Genomic DNA, 22,258 nt, shown 5'->3' with positions numbered 1-22,258 from the left:
CGTGACGTTTGTCCGCTCTACCCAATGGGAAGGAGGAACGGATTGGAAGGCGGGCCGGCGCGCTCTGTGTCTTGGTGTGAGCGGCAGCCGCTAGGCAAGGGCGGCGATGAGCGGTTCTTTGTGCTGGCTGCGCGCGGCCTCGCTGTTGCGTAGCGCCCCGCTGCGTTGGGGCGTGCGCCCCTTCAGCCAGGCCGCGGCCGGGGGCGGCGAGGGAGACCGGGGGTCGCGGGAGTCGGTGGAGCGCCTGGTGCGGGCGCACCCCGTGGTCGTGTTCATGAAGGGCAACCCGGCCCAGCCCCTGTGCGGCTTCAGCAACGCCGTGGTGCAGATCCTGCGCCTCCACGGGGTGCAGGACTACCAGGCCTACGACGTGCTGCAGGACCCCGACCTCCGGCAAGGTTAGCGCCCGGGTGGGGAAAGACCCTTCCCCTAGGAGGCTGCGGGGAGGCAGAGCCCCCTCCCCCGGCCATACGCTGGAGGGGACTCAATGGGGGGAGGCAGGTACGGTCCATGTACACACCCCGAAGGGGTTTGTTTTTCTCGCCGAGCCTCAGCAGCTCTGAGCCATCAGGCCCGAAGTGCTTGTTGCGAGTAAGAAAGTCACAAGAGGCTGAGATCCTGGGCCAGCCTCCCTCCGTGTCACATTCCTTAGTGGCCCCGGCTGTAGCCCATCTGGGGAGTCGCTCAAACTGTCACTTGTAGCGGAAGTATCATCTTGGGACTGGGAGTCAGGGACCTGGATTCTGTCCGTGAGTCTGCTACGGATAGGTGGTCTTGTGCTGGGATTATCTGAAGGACCCAAAGAGGTTTTGTGACCAGAACCTAATGACTTCTAAGATCCCCTGAACTCTATGGCGCTGACATTTTTGTAAAACAGAAATAAAATGTATCTGCATACTTAACTCAGACAATGTCATTTTAATCTTTCTAAATCACGTCTACCTTGTCAAATAGAATGTACCCACTGTATAGCTATTGGCTAAACTGTACACTGCATATTGTTGGAAAACGTCATCCTGGCATGACTTTTTCATATACTAGTGATCTTGGTTCACCATATTTCCAGTTGGGATAATCCCAGAGAGTCACAGCTGTGTTCACTGATTAAAAGGTGAGGCCCACACAGAGATGATAAGTTTTGGCATGATTCTTTATCTTGGTCGGAGCAGCCTAGTGATTTGGCTTGTTTGCTTGCAGATTGCCTCCTTTATCTTTTTTTTCTGAAAGAAAGATCCTCGATGAGACCTGTGCTCGTTGTTACAGATAATGGTGGAAGTACTATATATTAAGGGAAAATGGAGAGTATAAACAAATTCTGCCTTATTTTACACATTTAAATGTTTTTAATTATGGACTTTTTAAAATAACTAGAATACTTAAAACATGGTGTATGCCAGTAGCAATGGAGTACAGGAATATTTTGTGACTCAGCTATAAAAATCCTGACCGTTTCAGGTAGAACAGTAATTAGTCAAAATCATCACCTGAAGAAGTAGGTGTCATCTTGCTAGAACACTGCTAATCATATACGTGAGTGGAGCAACAGTAAGTGGTGAAAGAACAATGTTGGCTCATGCAAGATAGACAAGGCTTATATTATCTTCACTTGTTTGAGCTCAGGTCTTAATTTGAGTTGTTACATTATATGCTCTGTTCTTTTCATGGCATCTATTTGCAGTCCTCCAAGCTCTTAGAAACTTCCAGTGTGGCCTCTTACTTTGGTGAAATTTCAGTCGGAGGTGGCACAATTCAGAAGTTATGATTGATGGCATCTCATTTTGGTTCTACACTCTTTAAGATCAGGAGAGCTGCAAAACAACGGTCAGGCTATAAACAGCTATTGACATTTCATCCCAGTAGTTTTGGAAGATATTTTGTTTAGGGATAATTCTATTTTAGCTTGTATTATACTCCCTATCACTTATAGATGATGATGATTATGAAGAATGGTAGATATTTATATAGCTAACAGAGATGGATGATAATACTTTGTCCTGCCTTGAATGCAGGGAACTGAACTAGAAGTCCTCTCAAGGTCTCTTATAGTCCCTACAATTCCACGATAAAGCTGGAAAAAAATCAGCCTAAATTTTCATGCCTCAGCATTTAAAACATTCACCAACCAACAGACATTGCCCCTAAAGCTACGTTAGTCTGTAAGTATATTTTATGAGAATTCTTGCACCTTCTATTGGAGCAATTGGTATTGGCTGCTCTGAGAGAGAATACCAAACCTGAAGATGTTATAAGCCACTAGTCTGATCCCTTATGTGGCTGCTCTTTCCCTCTCTTGCCCCTAGAATTTTATCAGCTACTAATACTTTTCATTTGAAATCTTTTTTTTTCTTGTTTTACACTAATTAGATATGTCCGAGAATTGGGATTTCAGTTGTTGGTGTTAAAGCAGAAGGCACAGATGAATATGTAAATTGTGTGTGTCGGGAAAGCATGTAAATACTTTTCTGTACTTCAGTATTAGTTAATATTTTCTGTGACTACCAGCTTTCTAGCCATCACCAGAATACAGTGGTTTCCAAGAACTGACATCCTTTGCTTTCTGCTATTGTTGAGATGCTCAGTTGTTTTAAAAGGCAACCAAAATGTCATTACATTACTTTCTTTTGTTGCCTCAGGAATGTTGTGAGGTTATTACGGAAAGTATGAATGGAATGTGAAATGGCCCACAATACAATCTCTGTTTTTAAGGAGTGTTTGACACTGAAAGTTTTAAAACTAACACTGTGAACTTAATGTACTGTGAATCAGTATTGACTGCTCAGGACTTTTCCTTCTAGGAGCTTGTTAGTTCGATCACATGAAACTTCTTTCTGTTTGTTTCCCTTTTGAACATGCTTAGCTTAGTGCTAAAATCTCTTGGGATTATTTGAATAGTAATTGTGAAGTGGGATATTTTCCCTTGAAAACAGGCCTACAAGTGTAATCATAGTAAGCCTTGGTAGTGCCACACTTACAGTGTGTTTTGGTGAAATAGGTATTGGAATACTTTACTTGTATATTTAGATCCAACTGATGGATTATTTCTATCTCTGCTTCCCCTGCTTCCTTTTGTCCTTGCATTTGGGCTTCTGCTACATTCTTTGTTTTTAGTTGAAAATTTGATATCGATAACTGGTCTTCATTTTTTTTTCAAACTGCTTTTCAGTTTTATGACATCTCACTAAAATTAAAGTAAAATATTAATTCTGGGGAGGTTTGAGTGTAAACAACTAAACACTTAAGATTAACGGTGTTGATTACACTCAGTGAAGCCATATCTCTGGGAGCTGCGCAGGCAAGGGTTGCTGGCATCATTCCGAGGGTGGAGGCTTCACTGCCAGCTTTGCTCCCTGGGGAAGCTTTGCTGTGAGTAACTGTGTCTCCTCTGAGATTTTCTGTGGTTAAACAGTTACCCTATTAAGCAATTTTTAACATCGCTAACTAATATCAAAAGAGCTTGAATATAATGTAGAAGTTTATTTTACATTATTTTTGTTATTGAGACAGTTAAAATTTTTAGGTTTTTAATAAAATTTAAAACTGTGGTACATCTCTCCATTTTCTTAGAATACACAGATTTAATTTTTCCATGTAAATTAATAAATTGGTAATTCAAAATAACATGCAGCCTGGGTTTCCTTCATGAACCCTGAACAAGTCAGTAGTTAATTGTGTAATGATCCACAGAGTTTATTTAAGCTGGGGATTGAACAATAGGTATGACGCATTCAAAACAATATGATGAAAGTTTACTACTTTTCCCCTTTGGTAAGAGGAGACGTTAGTGTATTGTATCCTTTAAAGATGTTAAGAGGCAGGTAATTCACTAATCGTGTAGTCGATAGAATTTGAAGAAGCACTCAGTCCTGGCTCGTGTCAGGTCCAAGAGCTACTCCCACTGTGGCTTTGCAGTTTAAACGTTGTAAGATCTGGGCGGGCAGGCAGCCAGGCTCCTACTACATTTAAACTGCAGAGTTGCAGTGGGAGTAGCTCCCGGACCTAGTGCAAGCTGGGGCTGAGCTGGGTTGCCTTCCTGGAACTGATTCTGTAAAGACTTTCCTGCTGTTTATAAAATACTTAAGCTTTTATTTAACACGATACAAGATATAGCATCATTAGTGCAACTGTATTTAATACTAACTTTTAACACTGTTTACATTTACCTACCTTTTTTTTTAAAAGAATAAATGTGCAGTTAAGGTGAAATAAGTGATCGTGTCTCTTATGTCAGGATGAAATATCCAGGGTGACATTGTTGGCGTGAGGGATGTGGAAGGTTAACCGGTAAGCACCACCCTTAACGGGGCCTGCTATAGACAGGGTCTGCTCCAGTCGTCCAGAGCAGCCTCTCTCTTTGGCAGGCCTGGACACCCAATAGGCAGGGGTTGTTCCAGCCTGGCTGGAGGCATCCCTTCCCACTGGGGCTGGAGTTTGTCCTCCTGCCTGTGCCCCCTTTTAATTGATTAACCAGTTAAATGTAATGTTTAAGCAGTTAACTAATTCAATGGGATTTTGCATCCCTAGTTGGCATACACTAAATGTTTGCATAATTTGGAAACCTACATACAGCTGTTTTTACCTAGATGATGGCAGAAATGCATGCATCACAAATGCCTGCTTTCTCTTCATCTGTCCAGTTTTTATTATGAAATATCTGGACAATAAAGCTGCAAGGTATTTCATAGCAAAAAGTTGCACTGAGACGGATCATTTTTCTGTAGACAGCCTTAAAAGGAAAGAATTAAGAAGAAATAGGATATAGGTGTAAAGAACTGTCATAGGAAAAAAATTCTGCATGCAGTAGGAAATTAGAAATATATGGAGGGGAATGCCTGTGTTCTGCACTTTCATCTGAAGTGAAATAACCCATGTACTAGGGTAAAGGAGCTATTTATAGATAAAATTATGCTTTAAAATGTGAGCACATTACAATGTTAGCTGTAACAAACCTCAAGATGACGTTTCTAAAGAATTAGGTTTGATGAGATTAGCTTTCTGTGTCTGCATTGTTGACCGTTCCAACCATAATCTCATATTGTTGGAATTTGAGCACTTACTTCCGTACTTAAATATATATTTAAAAGGGAGTAAGGGGAATTGGATAATTTGATTAGAAATAAGAAAACAATGCACTTACTGATGTAGAAATTAAAATTTATTATAGTAGTTACTAGGGATGTGAACGTGTAACCAGGCTCACTGATTAATCATGTGAACAGTTACATGCAGCCCCGCTGCCTCTGTATCAGAGGTAGGGGAGAGTGGTGGGAGCCGGTGCATGTGGGGAGCAGCTGGGGACAGATTTTAGAAACTGGATCCCTGTGTGTACTAGCTCCTGAAAACACCTCCCCCACGCCCCGTTTCCCCACTTGTAAACACTGTTAATTTCAACAGTTACACATTTACAAAATTAAACACATTTTAACATCCTTGGCAGCTACATGAGATGGAAGTTTGGATAGGGAATGTGTTTCTCTCCCCCCTCCCCCCAGTTGGAAAGAACAGTTTAAGATTGTTTAGCTTGATCCAGTATCATTTGGGAGACACCTTTAACAGCCATTAGGAATATTCCATAATGTACACTTTTGATAGCACTTTTTTATTGTCAAGTTCAAATTTGTAGTAATTATGAAACACAAAAGGTCCTATAATTTCTAAAGAACTTTTAAGGTACGTATGTCAGAAATTATGTGGAAAAGACTTAATTTGATTCCACTGTTTAACTGCAATTATAGAATACAATCTGTTCATAAGGATAGATCTGCAATTAAGTTGGTATCTTGGTTTATTGTTGCCGTTTGAAAAATTGTTTTAGTACTTTTTAGTCCTTCTGTAATATGGGGAGAGTAAGTTTTCCCATGTTGTGTACTACTTGGCCTTAATATATTTCAGTCAGTATTTTGTTAGCTTGCACTTGGGGGGAGGTCTGCTTAGCACAGTGGTTTTCAAACTGGGGAATGAGAGCTTAGTCTACATAGCTTTTCATAATGGTTAATTGTAGCAGATTGAGTATTTATTTCTGAACTCGTGATGCGAGGCACATTTCTGTAGTGTGCTTTAGGTGCAAGCTACATCTTGTGCCCCTTCCATGAATTTCAACATCTGCCCATGAAAGATAAAGCGTTCAGAAATTCAAGGACAGTTAGAGGACAAGTTATCTAGCAAATGAATTTGCAGTAACAAATGGTTCTGTACAAAGGCGGTAAGAATATGGGATTATTAAAACTCCTCGTGGAGAATACACAAGTTATTGTAATTAAATTCCCCATACAAACAGTACTGGACACGTTTAAAGGTTTCTTTAATTTGCCAAATTAGTCACTTGAGAATAATGGTTCTCAATGAGGGGTACGCATACTGCTGGGGTTACAAGGAGGTCTTCCATGTTGTGCGTTGCCTTATCTAGATATTTGCCTAGTTTTACAATAGGTTACATAAAAAGCTGTGTATCAGAGGCAGGAGCCAGTGCCAATGGAGAGCTGGCTTTAAGCAGGCTTCTCACTCTACCCTGGCGCTGCAGCATCTGATAGAGAGGCAGCAGTGCATAGAGAGAAGGGGGCAGGTAGGAGCTAATATGCATGGGAAGCAGGCTTTTAAGCCGGCTCTCGGCACATGCTGGCTCTGGATTCGCCTGGCCCACCCTTTCCTGCCTTCTACAGAGGCAGTGGTGGGGCAAGTAGACAGAGGCAGCAGTAGCACAGAGGACGGGAAGGTGAGGCAGCACTGGCTCCTATCAGAGGCAGCAGGCTGGGGTGAGAAGAGAGGGGAGACTGCCACGAAGAAGCCTCTGTCCACAGCAGCTTGAACTGCCCCACGGACAGAGGCTGCTGCTACCCTGTGCTGCTGTCTCTGTATCCCTCTGGTCTGCATGGGAATAGGGATGTTAAATATCAGTTAATTGAATAGTTGAGTAACCTCATTTCTTATCGGTTACTTGACTATTCAGTAGTTCCCAGGGGCGGGTCTGACAGCCAGTGTACTCTAGCCTTCACTCCCGGAGAGCCATTCTGCGCTGCTGCCACTGTATCAGAGGCAGCAGTGCTGGGTGCCAGAAGGGAGCTGGTCCATGAGGGGAGCCAGTTTAAAAACCAGTTACCCTCACAGACTGGCTGCCTGTCATCCTGTGCTGCTGCCTCTGATAAAGAGGAAGCAGTGCAGAGTGGCAGCAGCCCCTCTCTAATGGGGGTCTGAACTCCCAGATCTGGCATGATATACTTTAAACGCAGAGCTACAGCATGGGTAGCTCCCAAACTTTTTGCAAGCCAGGACTGAGCTGGGCTGCTGGCCAGCCTGCTAAAAATTTACAGGGGGAGGAGGGGTGGAGAAATGCATGTGGTCTGTAGCATTAACCGATAAGCTCTTGCTTATCAGTTATCGACTACACTATTGCATCCCTATGTGGGAAAGCTGGGTTTTAAATGACTATTCAGTTACACTATCTGACATCCTATACTAGACACCAAACTGCAAGTACAATATTTAATACTCCAATTGATTTATAATTTTATTGTAAAAATGAGTGAGAATTTTTTCAGTAATAATGTGGCATGACACTTCTGTATTTTTATGTCTGATTTTGCAATCAAGTAATCTTTAAATGAGGTGAAACTTGGGAGTACTCAAGACAAATTACGCTCCTGAAAGGACTAGAACCACCTGGAAAGATTGAGAGCCACTGCTTTTAGTAATCTTCTCTCGTTCCCAGAACTCAAGCATGTTACTTGCACAGCTGCTCTTTAAGAGTCACACTTAGAATTGAACTAATGTGTGTCAAATTTATAGCTCTAGGTGGAAGCCCAAACAAAACTAAAAAAGTGTAATGGAATATGGTTAATTCTTATGACTGTTCTGTAGTACACAAGACCTGCAGCCTCAAAGAGAAAGAAATGAGAATATTAAAATCTGCATGCTGCTGAAGTGATTCCTCTTACTTTTCATGAATTCCAGCCTATTTGAAAACAATTGATTTAATCTTTTTATTTATTTTCTGGTACAGGAATTAAAAACTACTCCAACTGGCCTACCATCCCGCAAGTATACCTTAACGGTGAATTTGTTGGTGGCTGTGACATACTCCTTCAGATGCATCAGAATGGAGACCTAGTGGAAGAACTTAAGAAGTTGGGAATCCGCTCTGCACTTCTGGATGCAGAAAAAGACCAAGACACAAAATAAAACAAGCAAGATATTTCATTTTTAAAGATGCTGGGACTATGATAAACAAGATCTTACACAATTACTTATGACCAGAAAAGCCTTATGGATTATCTGAAAGGAGGCATTTTTTTGAACTGACACTGTTTGTCTATCAGAAAACAAATAGCTCATGGTACAGTATTTCTGGTATTTTGGTTTAAGGGTGTTCTGTTGTGAAAATTTGATTATAACCACTGCACTGTAATTCAAATGTCTGTGGAACTGAAGTAGACAAGCGGACTACTTTACTTGTGTTAATTCTTCTTGCCTGAGGCAGGAGTAAATGAAAGATTGTAGAAAATTATTTTTATGGCTCTTCTGTGTATATCACTTGGTTTGTGCTTTGATATATAAACCTATGTAGATAGTGTCCTTAGCTTTTTTGCTGTTCTTGAAAAAGCTATCAAATAACCGCTGTCATTCTGTGAAACACTTGAACATAGGATTTCTTGGGAACCTGTAAACTTGTGCACTTATGTAACCTACAAATCTTTTTCTAACAAACTAGAAGAAAATAGTGAGGAGTGATCTACTACAGGTGAAAATAAATACACTAACAAAAACTAATTATCTTGTGGTTGTTATTGCTTTGTTTCCCAAATTGTAGGTTGTGATTAAAAGGGTTTAAAGCCATTTTCTATTCTCCCTCTGCCAAAAATGGCCTCAGTTGTTACGCTTAATCAAATTTCACTCTCCATTATCAGTGTTCAGAAATGGACATTCTGTAACTTTTTTCCTTCTGGACAAGAGAGGGGAATAACTTTGGAACCATGAATGTAATCTTGTAGTAGTACTTGTCAACAGCTTCACTCCCTAGCTTTACATTGACAAAGATTCATTCCTACTTGACTGCTGTGCCACAAGGGTGTGGTCTTTAAATATGAAATAAAAGAAACAGTTCATTTGTTTGTGCTCATCTGTACTAGTACCTAATCTCCTAGGGAGATGGCAGACTTGTTCACTGGATTTTTTTCTGTTTTCTGTGAAGTGTGAAACTCCAATGTTCCAACAAATAAAAATAGTCATAGAGTATATCTGAAAAAAATAGCAATTTAAATTTAGTAGTCTCTCAAGACTGGCTGCTATTTAGTTTTGAGTAAAAGTAGCATTTGCTTATGGATTGAGCAAATTACCTGAAAAATAATTATCTTGAGATTGAATTATTGTCTGCATTATTCTCCAAAAACCACGGAGTTCTGTGGCATCTTAAAACGTATGCCCCCAAAAATCTGTTAGTCTTTCTTGGATAACATCCATTTTGTCAGATCCAAAGTGTTTTTCACCCACAAAAGCTATGTTCAAAAAGTCTGTTGGTCTTTTATGGGCATGTCTACACTAGGAAATTATTTCAAAATAGTGTGCCCACACTACAGGGAAGCCTCGAAATTAGTTCGAGGCAGGCTCCCTTAATGTGGATGCACTACCCCAGGAAGCACTGGGGAGTAATTACTGTGAATGACTCTGGGGAGTAGTTATTTTGAAATAGTGTGTATGGGGTGGAAAGCAGATTGGTTTTGTTTCTTTGTGGAGGAGGTTGACTTTTATTTGCCTCTATTTAGACCTTGGCTGATTAATATCTCCCTTCAGCATGTTTTATTATGAAGAAGTTGATGTAGATTAAAATGAACTTAATAGAAGTATTAGGAGTAGCCTCAGAACAAGGCTGCTGAGACAGAGGGCTATGTCTTCTGCCCTAGCAGTGACATCACAGAGGAGAATTTCATCAAAAGAGAACCTGGCAGCTTTGGAGGTAAAACTTTTCCAGGTGGAAAATGTGGTAACCTTAGTAAAATAGGTAGTAAAGGCTTAAGCCTAGGAATGGTAGACCCCGGAATAGCTAGCATGAGGAAGCCAGTCAAGGCCTTTATAATGCAGAGAGCCAAGCAAGGAAATGTTAAGCTATGGAGTGGGAACATACCCTATTCTTAAAAACAAATAAGAATATTCAGGAAAAGACAACACCTGTTAAGACAGACATTGTCCTTTAAAGAACTCTGCATGTGAAGATGGAGAGGACATTGAGGTCTGGTCTACACTAGGACCTTAGTCTGAAGCTAGCAACCCCCCCCAGCTCGAATTTATAAGTGATGCGTTCACACTACTCAGCCTATTATTCCAGAACAAGGGGCTCTGGAATTTGAACTCTGTAGTCCTGCTTTTTATGAGGAATAATGCTATTCCCAAACTTTTAAGTCTGAAATAATGTTCAAGTGGATGCTGTGGTGCTGCTAATTCAAACTAATTGTTCTCCAGCAGGCTTCCTGCAGTTCCCCAGAGTGCTTCCTTGAGCTCTGAGACCGAGATAGCACGTCCATATTAATGGAGCCTGCCACTGACCCACAGAAAAATCAGTAATGGAGAAGTAAAAAAAATCCCTACAAAAAACCCCAACCCTCAATTATGTACACCCCCCACCCCTACCGCTGCTGCATTGGAACACCTCACATCCCTGGTGCTCCAGTCCCACGGTGAGGGAAGGGGTAGGGAGGACTGAAGTTCAAGGCCTCAGGCCAGAATAACTTTTCTGAGGTTCCAGGGTTAGTGGATTTTTGTGGGCCCCTTAGGCTCTGGGGTGGGACCAGAAATGAGAGGTTAAGTGTGTGGGACATAACTGCCAGTGCGTGGGATAGGGATGGGTGCAGGATCTGGGTGGGAGGTGTGGTGCAGGAGGGGTTGAAGGAGTGAGGGAGGGTGTAGGAAGAGACTGGGGGTAAGTGTCTGGTCAGGGGGAGGAGGCAGGAGCAACCTGGGAGTGTGGGGTCTCGGTGTGTGTGTGTGTGTGGGGGGGGCATTTAACTTGCTTTTGTGCAACTCTCAGCATTAGCCCAGGCATGGCCTCTCACTAATCCCATTAGCTGGATTGGTCAGGCGGAAGGGAAGCTGCAGTGCATGGAGCACCTTCTAGCTCCACTTCTTCCCTGAAAGCTGGATCTGATGAGGAGGCTCACGGCTTTCACCTCTCCCCTTCCCCCCAACAGGAAGCTGGTACTGGCATTCCAACCTTGTAGGGGGCTGTAAAGTGAGGGTGGGGGCCGAGCTGGACCTGCAAAACATAAGAACGGCCATTCTCGGTCAGGCCACAGATCCATCTAGCCCAGTATCCTGTCTGCCGACAGTGGCCAATACCATATGCTCCAGAGGGAGGGATCACAACAGGTAATCCTCACGTGACCCTTCCCCTGTCACCCACTTCCAGAGAAACAGAGGCTAGGGATACCATTGCTACCCATCCTGGCCAATAGCAATTGATGGACCTAACTCCCATGAATCTATATAGCTCTTCTTTTAACCCCATTAAAGTTCTAAACTTCACATCCTCCGGCAAGGAGTTCCACAGGTTGACTGTGCGCTGAGTGTAGAAAAACTTCCTTTTGTTTGTTTTAAACCTGCTTCCTATTAATTTCATTTGATCACCCTTAGTACTTATATTGTGGGAATAAGTAAATAACTTTTCCTTATTCACTTTTTCCATACCAGTCATGATTTTATAGACTTCTATCTCATTCCCACTCCCCCCCTTAGTCTCCTCTTTTCTAAGATGAAAAGTCTAAGTCTTTTTAATCTCTCTTCATATGGGACCCAGAGCCATATGTGGCTCCCTACTGAGCTATATTTAGCTCAGGAGCCATAGGTTGCCATCCCCTATGCCATCCCCTTTGTTCTGACTTTGCAGAACAAAGACTACAAGCACAATGGCATTATGAATCCTAACATTTTTGTTTTTCCCCATCAACCACCATTTCATTTGTTTAAAACTAAGCTCTTCTTTCAAAACAGATTTAATTTTTTTAAAATTAAAAGGATGAGGTAGATGGTCTCTCAAACAGCTGTTCTTGTTTATTATGGTTTTAAGGGCAGCTGGCCAGCAAAGTTTGGATGCAGATCTGATTAGCCTGAGAGTGATTGGTTCAGGCCCATCTTGTATTACAATACTTAGTACCTCAAATTAGGATTTAGGGGTGGGCAAAAGGGCCTCCGTGGGCCCAATCCCACCTGCCAAGCGGGTTGATCCGGCCCGCGAAGGCCCTGCCATTCCCCTGCCCCCAGGCCAATTAAGGGCTGGGGGAGGGGGAGCGCGCGAAGTTTCCTCCCGCCCTGCGAGCAGCATGCAGTGCTTCAAGGTGTCATGCGCTGCTCGCAGGGCGGGAGGAGACGTCATGCACTCCCACCTCCCCCAAGCCCTGATTGGCCTGGGGGCAGGAGGAGCGCGCGAAGTTTCCTCCCGCCCTGCGAGCAGCATGCAGTGCTTCAAGGTGTCATGCGCTGCTTGCAGGGCGGGAGGAGACGTCATGCACTCCCACCTCCCCCAAGCCCTGATTGGCCTGGGGGCAGGAGGAGCGTGCAAAGTTTCTTCCCGCTATATCCCTGCCTTGCAAGGAGCATGCGGCACTTCGAAGTCCCCAGGCCAATCAGGGCTAACCACTTATAGTCTGGGGGTGGGGAAGCCCAGAAGCATTCTGGCCCCACCCCTTCCAGCCTGGCCCGGGCCAAAAATTATTGCCCATCCCTGATTTAGATAGTACTCTTCTTCTTCAAGGAACTTTACACATATTAATTAATACTCCCAACTTTCACTGAGAGCTAAGTAAGATATTTTTAGCCTTGTTTCACATATGGGCATATGAGGCAGATGGTTTGGGATTGCCAGGGAAACCCGAGGGAATCTGTATTAGAGCAGAGATTAGAACTCAAAGTATCTGATTCCTAGAAGCATGCATTGAATAATGATTGAGATGAACCAGTAGATGGTGCTATTTAACTGAAAAAGAGTAACAGATCTAATTGGCAGGAACAAACAAGCATCTTGTAATGAGTCTGCTCTGCTTTCTATTGGAATGAAATACATTCTTCAGGGTTGTCATTTTAAAAAAAAAAGTCAGTGTTAACCATTACATATGTCCTAGAATGGTATTAATTTAGTCTTTGAGTCAAGTGATTCGGCATACTCAATGAAAGCAACACTGGAAAGTGAAGGAGAATAGCTTTCTTTGGATTATGTGGGAAAAAGAAATCTGGGATTAAGGAAGTCTTCAAAACTAATTGTCCTCCTTAGAATAATTAGATAAGAAATGCTGTATAAGAGCCATATATTTATCTTAAAGTGGCCTCATTTACTTCAGTGAGTTCAACAAGTTAGAGATAGGACTGCTTTGTTTGCTCTATGGAAGTTCTGTGACACATTATCTTTGCATTGCTACAGATGATATGGTCAACCCCAAATTAAAGTTTCTCTGTAAAACAAGCCTGACAGATTCACATTTAGGTCACTCTCTTTCTAGATATGACAAGGATGGGAGTGTTGCATAGCACGCAATGTTAAACCATTACATGGCTTATTGTTAAGTAGCACACACTCCTTGTTTGCGACACTTTAAAGTCATGACCACTATCCCCATTTCCAAAGTAGGACAAAGAATAATAGCTCTCAAGGCTTATTAATTTTCCCCGTGACCTTTTAGGAGGCACCTGCTCATTGTGCATCTGATCTGTTTCTGAGGAGGATCTGTGAATAGACACTCAGAAGCTGAGCTCTGGAGAGTAAGTGTCTCATTGTGGAGTCACCAGATATTTTTTGTATTGAGTGTGCCATCCAGATTTTAGTTATATGTCAGTGTTTAAATTTGGGGTGATTCCTAGTTAAATCCATGCAAGCTCTACTCAGTCTGATGTATATTCTGTGGGGAAACATTATGTATATCCACAGCAAATGGCACCTTATCTGTGGGGTTCCATGCTGGCGATCTCTGACACTTGTGGTCACAATGTTGAGTGAGAAGAAAAAGGTGCATTAGGCTACTTCTACATTGCAAAGCTATTTCAGGATACCAGAAGTATCCCAAGATAGCTATTCTGGGTCTTTTGAGCGTGCCTGTTATTTCAAAATATAACAAGCTTGCTATTCTGACGTCCCTGTAAACCTCATTCCATGAGGAGTACGAGACATTTTGGAATAGTGATTTATTTTGAAATAAGTGCTGTGTAGACAGCACCAAATTTCAAAATAAGCTATTTCAAAATTAACTCGAAATAAGCTATGCAATTTGTGTCGTTCAAATTGCATAGCTTGTTTCATGCTCCAGGTGGAGTGTAGATGCACCCTTAGGCTATGTCTACACTACAAGGTTTTTGCGCAAAAACAGATGCGTGCTTTTGGGTAAGAAAATCAACAGTCAACATAGGGCTTTTTGTGGAGTCAGTATACCTCCTTCTGTTGGTATGGAAGGGTATGGCTTGCTCAGGAAGGACAGACAGGGAAAAAAGGGAGGAGGGGTTGCCTTGTATATTAAAAACGTACACACTTGGACTGAAGTGGAGATGAACGTAGGAGATAGCTGTGTAGAGAGTCTCTGGGTTAAGCTAAAAGGGGTAAAAAACGAGGGTGATATCATGCTAGGAGTCTACTACAGGCCACCTAGCCAGGTGGAAGAGGTGGATAAGGCCTTTTTAAACAATTAACAAAACTATCCAAAGCCCAAGATTTGGTGGTGATGGGGGACTTCAACTATCCAGACATATGTTGGGAAACTAACACAGCAGGGCACAGGCTATCCAATAAGTTTCTGGACTGCATTGGAGACAACTTTCTGTTTCAGAAGGTTGAAAAAGCTACCAGAGGAGAAGCTGTTCTGGATTTGGTTTTAACAAATAGGGAGGAACTAGTTGAGAACTTGAAAGTGGAGGACAGTATAGGGGACAGTGATCATGAAATAATAGAGTTCATGATCTTAAGGAAAGGTAGAAGGGAGACCAGCACAATTGAGGTAATGGATTTCAGGAAGGCAGATTTTGATAAGCTCAGAGAACTTGTAGGTAAGGTCCCATGGGAAGCAAGACTGAAGGGAAAAACAACTGAGGAGAGTTGGAAGTATTTCAAAGGGACGTTGTTAAGGGCCCAAAAGCAAACAATTCCGCTGTGTAGGAAAGATAGAAAATATGGCAAAAGACTAGCTTGGCTTAACAAGGAGATCTTGCATGATCTCAAAATAAAAAATGAGTCATATAAAAAATGGAAACTAGGACAACTAACAAAGGATGAATATAGGCAAGCAACACGGGAATGCAGGGGCAAGATTGGAAAGGCAAAGGCACAAAATGAGATCAAACTAGCTACAGGCATAAAGGGAAACAAGAAGACCTTTTATAAATACATTAAAAGCAAGAGGAAGACCAAAGACAGGGTAGGCCCACTGCTTAGTGAGGAGGGAGAAGCAGTAACAGGAAACTTGGAAATGGCAGAGATGCTCAATGACTTCTTTGTTTCGGTCTTCACCGAGAAGTCTGGAGGTGTGCCTAACGTAGTGAATACAAGCAGAGAGAGGGTAAGTTTAGAAGATAGGATACACAAAGAACAAGTTAAAAATCACTTAGGAAAGTTAGATGTCAGCAAGTCACCAGGTCCTGATGAAATGCATCCCAGGATACTCAAGGAGCTGCTAGAGGAGGTATCTGAGCCTTTAGCTATGATTTTTGAAAAATGGCAGACGGGAGATTCCAGAAGACTGGAAAAGGGCAAATATTGTGCCCATCTATGCAGTGTGGGCGCTCTCTTGCGCAAAAGCACATTGCAAAAGCGATGCGCTTTGAGGTGTGGACACGCTTTTGCGCAAGAACTCTTTCATAAAAGACTTCTTATGCAAAAACCCTGCAGTGTAGATGTAGCCTTAGTGAGCAAAGTTTATTGTAAATGGTCATATGGAACTCCTCAGCAGTTTGATGGAACTTTGGCAATTTCCTACTCAAACTCTGTCTTACTGTAAAGTTAGCAAAGGAGACACTGTCTCCCACATGCCCATTCTTGGTGTAATGGGAACTGCACCACTTCCACTGGTACACGTTAGAGTTGCTGTCTTGTAGCTCTAGCATGTTTTGGGGATGGACAGCTCATGATCACCTAGCTTCTCACTGTGTTGCACTTCTTCATTTTGTATTCAACTGATATTTTTTGCTTTTTACTATTAGAACAAGCAAGGTCATTTTTATGAAGCATCTAAAAATTGGAAATAAGCCATTTTTCTGTGAAGACTATGTTCTTTATTGAAAACTAACCAATAGCCCATCATAAGATGGGTTTTTTGGGTCTCTCCTCCACATCCGTCTCTCTCTCTCCTCTGCCTCCTGCCTCTCTCTCCGTCTCTCTCTTTCTCTTCTCCTCCCCCTCCTACCTCTCACTCTCTTTCTCTTCTCCTCCCCCTCCTGCCTCTCATTCGGGGGACCACGGAGCCCAAATGGCCGTTTGGGCTCCGTGCTCCCCGTGCGGGAGCAAGCAGCGCAAGCGGCCATTTGGGCTCTGTGCTCCCCATGCGGGAGCAAGCAGCGCAAGCAGCTGTTTGGGCACCTCACTCCCCATGCTTCATGGGGAGCGTGGAGCCCAAATGGCCGCTTGCACCTCTTGCTCCCCCATGGCAGCCTGGCTGAGCGGCGCAGAAGTCAGCCGAGCACCACGGTGGGAAGCGAAGGGGGGCAAGGTGGTTACGTTCACGGCCAGGGGGCAAGGCCTGGAGCTGCTGTCACGTCGCACGTCACTGCCCCATCCCCCTTTGCCTCCCGCCGTGGCGGGAGGCTGACTTCTGCGCCGCTCAGCCGGGCCGCCACTGGGGAGCAAGCGGTAGAAGTGGCCATTTGGGCTCCCCCGCAGTGGCCTGGCTGAGCGGCACAGAAGTCAGCCGAGTGCCAAAGTAGGAGGCGAGGGGGGCGGGGCAGTGACATATACAGCCAGGACCCACCCCCTGGCCGTATATGTCACCGCCCTGCCCCCCTACCCCTCCCTCCATGGTACTTGGCTGACTTCTGCGCCACTCAGCCAGGCCGCTGCAGGGGAGCAAGCGGTGCAAGCGGCCATTTGGGCCCTGTGCTCTCTGCATGAGGACTGTGGTGCCCAAACAGCCGCTTTCACCGCTTGCTACCCCGTGGCGGCCTGGCTGAGCGGCACAGAAGTCAGTGGAGCGCTACGGCGGGAGGCAAAGGACGTAACTGAGGCAACAGTGCCTCCCAGAGGCAACAGCCAGCATTTCAGCGTTACAGAGTCACAGACATTGGGCTACTATATATATGATACCAAAGTTCTTAAAAGGAGGGTCCTCATGGTAGCTGTCTAATATCAAAGGTCCTTTGCAAGTAAAAGTGCCAGAAAATTAGTGTGTGATTTGAGCATATCACTTAATTTTTGTTGTGCCTCATCTGTAAAAAAGGGATAACAATAATTCCCTTTTCACATATATATCAGCACTTCCTTCATTAACATTTGTAGGGTAACACAACATTAAGCCAACTTAGTTTGTCCTCTTTGTCTGTGGCTGCCCAATTCCCAGTTTAAATCTGGCAATTCTAATTTATGACAGATGCCAATGGCCCCCAAGGAACAATTTTGTCAGCCAGTGATCAACCAGGAATCTCACATAGAAGGTGCCTGGGACTCTAGGAGCCCCTTCATAACAACTGATTTCTTTCTTTGACAGAGTAACTGGTTGGTTAGATAGGGGGAATGCAGTGGACATACTATACCTGGATTTCAGCACATCTTTTGACATAGCCCTGCATTAAATTGTCATAAGTAAGATGGAGAAATGCAGGTTTGGCAGAACTACCATTAAGTGGATACACAAGCAGTTAAACAACCATACACAAAGTAATTATTAATGGGATTATGTCAGATTGGAGGAAGGTCTCAAGTGGGGTTCCACATATGGGTGGCAGATCTCATAGGCATGGGAAGGCATAGACTTCTCAAATTTCCTGAGGAGACCCACCCTTTAGGTCCTTTCTTGCATGCTCCTAGAGGCTAGGGCAGGCAGGCTGGGGACCATGGTGTACCCCTGGGGCCCCTTTGGCTGCCCAAAGCTAGGGCTGGCAGCTCAGCTGAAGGGGAGGCTTTACGAGTGGGAGGGTCAGTCAAGTGGTGTGACCTAGGCAGTCTAGGGATGCTCTGCCCACCCAGCACTCTGGGGTCATACTGCCTGCCCAGCTCTACAGTGCTCTGGGATCAGGGGTGTGGGGTCTGATGCCATGCTGCCTAGCAGTCCTTGGTTCCTGGGTCAAGAAGGGGCCAGCGGTTACAATGGGAGAGGGCTGCTTTGCAAAACTCAACCCCAAATCTGAACCTTTGGTCATTTGGCAGTTCTTGCCTGGCTTGGTTAAATCAAAGGTGGGGAACAGAGTCAGCTGAAGCTTATTTCCGTCAACTCTATTTCCCAAAGCCTTAGAGCTAGGGAAGAAATATGCCTCCCAGCAAAGAATTCCAACTGCTGAAGCTGTTGCCCAGGACAAAGCTGGCTAACTGATCGATCAAATGGTTTGAGCTCCTTCATGATGAACGAGGGCTACACAGCAGCTGGAGGAATGACAGGAGGATAGGACTACGGCTTGATGAATTATAATAAAATTGGGGAAAAGAGGCAGCGAGGGTGGCAGCATTTCAAAATAAGAAAATAAGCAGTGGGGTTGACAGACTTACTGGGCCCCTGAGCAAGGCTGGAGGGGGCCGGCTCTGAACCCTGGTATGGGTGGAGCCTCACGTGAAAGGAGCAGCCAAAAACCCTGGGCCCTTTTAAATCACCAGGCCTCCTTTGCCCTCTACTCCCCTCCCATCGGTGTGCCTGAAAATAAGGCTCTTTTTTCATAAATATGAAAAGTCAACAGTGGGAACATAGGATTTGGTGCTAGATAGAAAACTGGATAGGGCTGGGAGTAGGAGGCAGACTGGGAAACACATTGGGACTTCTTGCTTGACTAAGTACTACTCAGTGTGAGTGAAGGCTGTTGATATAAGTAAATATGCATAGTCAGTCTTCTGTTATGGCGTACCTGCGTATTCACCTTTCTGATCACTTAAAATCGTAGTAGAAGAATTGTACTTGCTGGAACAGGATGTTGGGAGTTCTGGGACTTCTGGCTTCTGGTCAGGCTAGAAAGGTCACAGAAACAAACTATGGAAGTTTGGTGCTTTTGCTTCCAGTGTCAAGGTGCACAAAATGCAAAATAAGGTAGCATTTCACAATCCCATGGAGGTTTGGTTCATGTCCAGTTGTAGGAATGGCAGGTATTAAGTAGTATTTTGTTTTGCACTGACACACCCATCTCTTGTAAGAGAAGAGTATTTGGAACTTGGAAGGTTCTTATTAACAAATACTATAGTATAAAAGAAAGCAATTTGTTGTGTCCTTGGATACAAGTTACTTTCAAACAGGAGAACATTAAGATGTGCCAGGAATTCCATACAATGAGATACATGATAGACCTTTTAAAACTAATGAGTAGTCCTGTGGCACCTTGGAGACTAACAAAAATATATAGAGTCACAAGCTTTCATCACAAAAGCTTGTGATTCTATATATTTTTGTAAGTCTCTAAGCCTTAGTCCACACTAGGGAGTTATTTTGAAATAACTTCCCTTATTTCAAAATAACAAGCAGAGTGTCCACACTACCAAGCCTGTTATTTTGAAATCTGTACTGCTTTTCTCAGGGAACAATGTTTATTTCAAAATAGCATTAGTGTGGATGCACCTCTGCTGCAATTTTGAAATAACTACTCCCCAGAGTAATTCAAACTGATTAAACAACAAGAAGTCCTGTGGCACCTTATAGACTAACAGATTTATAGGGTAAATCTGTTAGTCTGCAAGGTGCCACAGGACTTCTCATTGTTCTTGCAGATTCAGACTGACACGGCTTCCCCGCTGATACTTGTCAAACTGATTACTCCCCAGTGCTTCCTGGGGCTCTAAGTTGAGGTAGCACATCCACAATAACGGAGCCTGCCTCAGGCTAATTTTAAGGCTTCTGTGGAGTGTGGACACACTACTTCGGTTTTGTTATTTCTGGAGTTATTCTTTTGAATTTAGTTATTTGAAGATCATTTCCTAGTGCAGACATGGTCTCAGGTGCCACAGGACTATTCATTGGTTTTAAAGTTACAGACTAACACAGCTACCAATCTGAAACATGATAGACACTGTCACTCAACTACTATGCCTCAATTTACCCATCTGCAAATAATAACAATCAACCTTATGTTGATCTTGTGAGACTTAATAACATTTTGATCCTTGGATGAATGGTGTTTTTTAAGTGCCATATATTTTTTGGGGGTAAGTCACCTGCCCTTGAAGTTTGATCCTGCAAATACATACTGTAGTGCTTGATATTTCCCATAGCCCTTTGAGGTCCATGGGATTTCTCATGGCAGTAAGCACTAGGCTAAGAAATAAGTTGCTTTGGTTTAGTTGTGTGAGGATTTTTTTTTTACAGAATTTGACAAGGTGGATTGATTTAAATCAAGGTAATGTAAAATTAACTTTTCCATTTGTATGTCAGTTATTTTTGAATAAAGGTACATTCTCATTGGTTGATATAATCATTAAAACATGTTGCTTTATATAACTAAATAGAGCTTTTGCATTAGATTTGGTACATCTTTTTGCTACCTAGAAAGTAAAACACTATAACTATATACATTTATTTTAGTAATTGTGCAGCTTAATATCTTTAGATTCTTATTAATTAATTGTACATTTTCATTGTTAGAAAATAGCAAATTATATATTGGTTATTTACTACATAATTAACTTTCTGCTCATGATTTGTGTTAAGCTAGATCAGCATCATAACTGGAATTTAATTATACACACAGAACAGCATAAAATATACATTTTTATTAAACAAAATAAGCCTATAATAAGGTATATGATCTGTTACGCTGTATTTACAAAGCTTGCCTTCAAAAGTTAAATGTCTTTCCCTGGATTTTTTATTTATTTAGAAAAGCAGCCTTTATCTCCATTTTTTAAAATAGAGGCTCATGAACTTGGTGTGGGTTTTTTATTATAAATGTTTTATAAGTTTAGGCCTTAACATATTTTGTATTAAATTCAGATTTCATTTTAAACAGGGTTATTTTTAAAAAGAGAAACATATAATTCAAATAAGTCAAAACAATCCTAATAATTGTAGTGTATTTATTTATTTTTCAAAGGAATCATTGCTTTTTATCCACCTGGGATTTGGTCCTTGGATTATAATATCTGGGTTTCTTTTTCAAGCTGCTTTACATTTTAAAGTGTGGTGATGTCTGAATATAAGCAAAATTAATAGAAACCCATTTAGGCAGAGTTAGGGTAGACAATTGGAGCTATTCTGTCTTTTTATGGGTGTAGTCTACTGCCCTGGGTGAGAATAAAAAATATTGATACATTTTGACCTATGTGCTCCTAATAAGAGAGCTGTCTGATTGGCAGTCCTCATCACTATCAATTATTTAGAACAGGCATTTTCATAATTCTAGGTAAAATTTCCAGCTAGGCTTCATTTGTTTGCTAATTATGTTTCTCTGTTGACTCAAGCAAAAATGATTATTTGTTTTGAATCTAAATCATTATCTGCAGAATATGAACACCAGGAACCAACAGATTAAGAGCATGTTCAGCAATGCCTGGGGAGCATGTGTGTGTGTGGGGGGGGATCCAGACTTGAAAGAGACCTGAATAAAAAAGCATGAATTGCTTAGTTTTCAGTACATATGCTACACTTGGGATGAAATTCACCCCTTTTGTGCTCTAAGTCTGTTCAAGGTTTCCTGCATCTTTTCTGGGGCTGCAGAAGGGTCTGTAAAAGCACCATGGGATGGGGTTCAGTGCTGTTTTCAGAACTGGCAGGTCCTTAGAGGGAGACCAAATGACACAGAAAACCAACACCTGCAGAGTTTAAACTAATCAGAACTATCTTTCCGTCTTTACCTTCCATGCTTTGGAAGTGGACGCAGACCCTCCTCAGAGTGGTCGCCTGGAAGACACTTGTCACACGAGCACCATTGCATAAGGACCAAAATGGAGAGAAAACAATAGAGACTTATTTGTCCCATATTTCTTGGAGAGGCCCTCCCAAGTCTTTTTCTGTTCTCTGGAAATTGAGAATGAAGCTCTTTATTCCCCCCTTCCCATTTCTAACAGTTTTGGCAGAACCATAGACAACAGTCTTGACTTCCCTTTATGTTTCAACTCCCAGCCCACTCCACTTGTCTTGTGAGAGAGAAGCTGGCTAGACCCACCTAGAGCCCTTCTTGCTCATGGAAC

The 22,258-nt window shown here is 42.8% G+C and overlaps 1 protein-coding gene across 1 annotated transcript; it reads left to right on the top strand.

Annotated features, from left to right (window-relative positions):
• The first annotated feature begins 23 nt into the window (after positions 1 to 23).
• GLRX5 (glutaredoxin 5) lies at positions 24 to 8,760 on the top strand. Its single transcript, XM_006133702.5, has 2 exons — positions 24 to 398; positions 7,994 to 8,760. The coding sequence occupies exons 1-2, from the start codon at positions 107 to 109 to the stop codon at positions 8,170 to 8,172; spliced, it is 471 nt and encodes a 156-aa protein (XP_006133764.2). The 5' UTR covers positions 24 to 106; the 3' UTR covers positions 8,173 to 8,760.
• The last annotated feature ends 13,498 nt before the right edge of the window (positions 8,761 to 22,258 follow it).

Source organism: Pelodiscus sinensis, chromosome 5 (assembly GCF_052426305.1).
Source record: "Pelodiscus sinensis isolate ZL-2025 chromosome 5, ASM5242630v1, whole genome shotgun sequence".
Taxonomy (NCBI): Eukaryota; Metazoa; Chordata; order Testudines; family Trionychidae; genus Pelodiscus; species Pelodiscus sinensis.
Note: the sequence above shows the minus strand (reverse complement) of the source record. Positions and strands in the feature narration are given on the sequence as shown.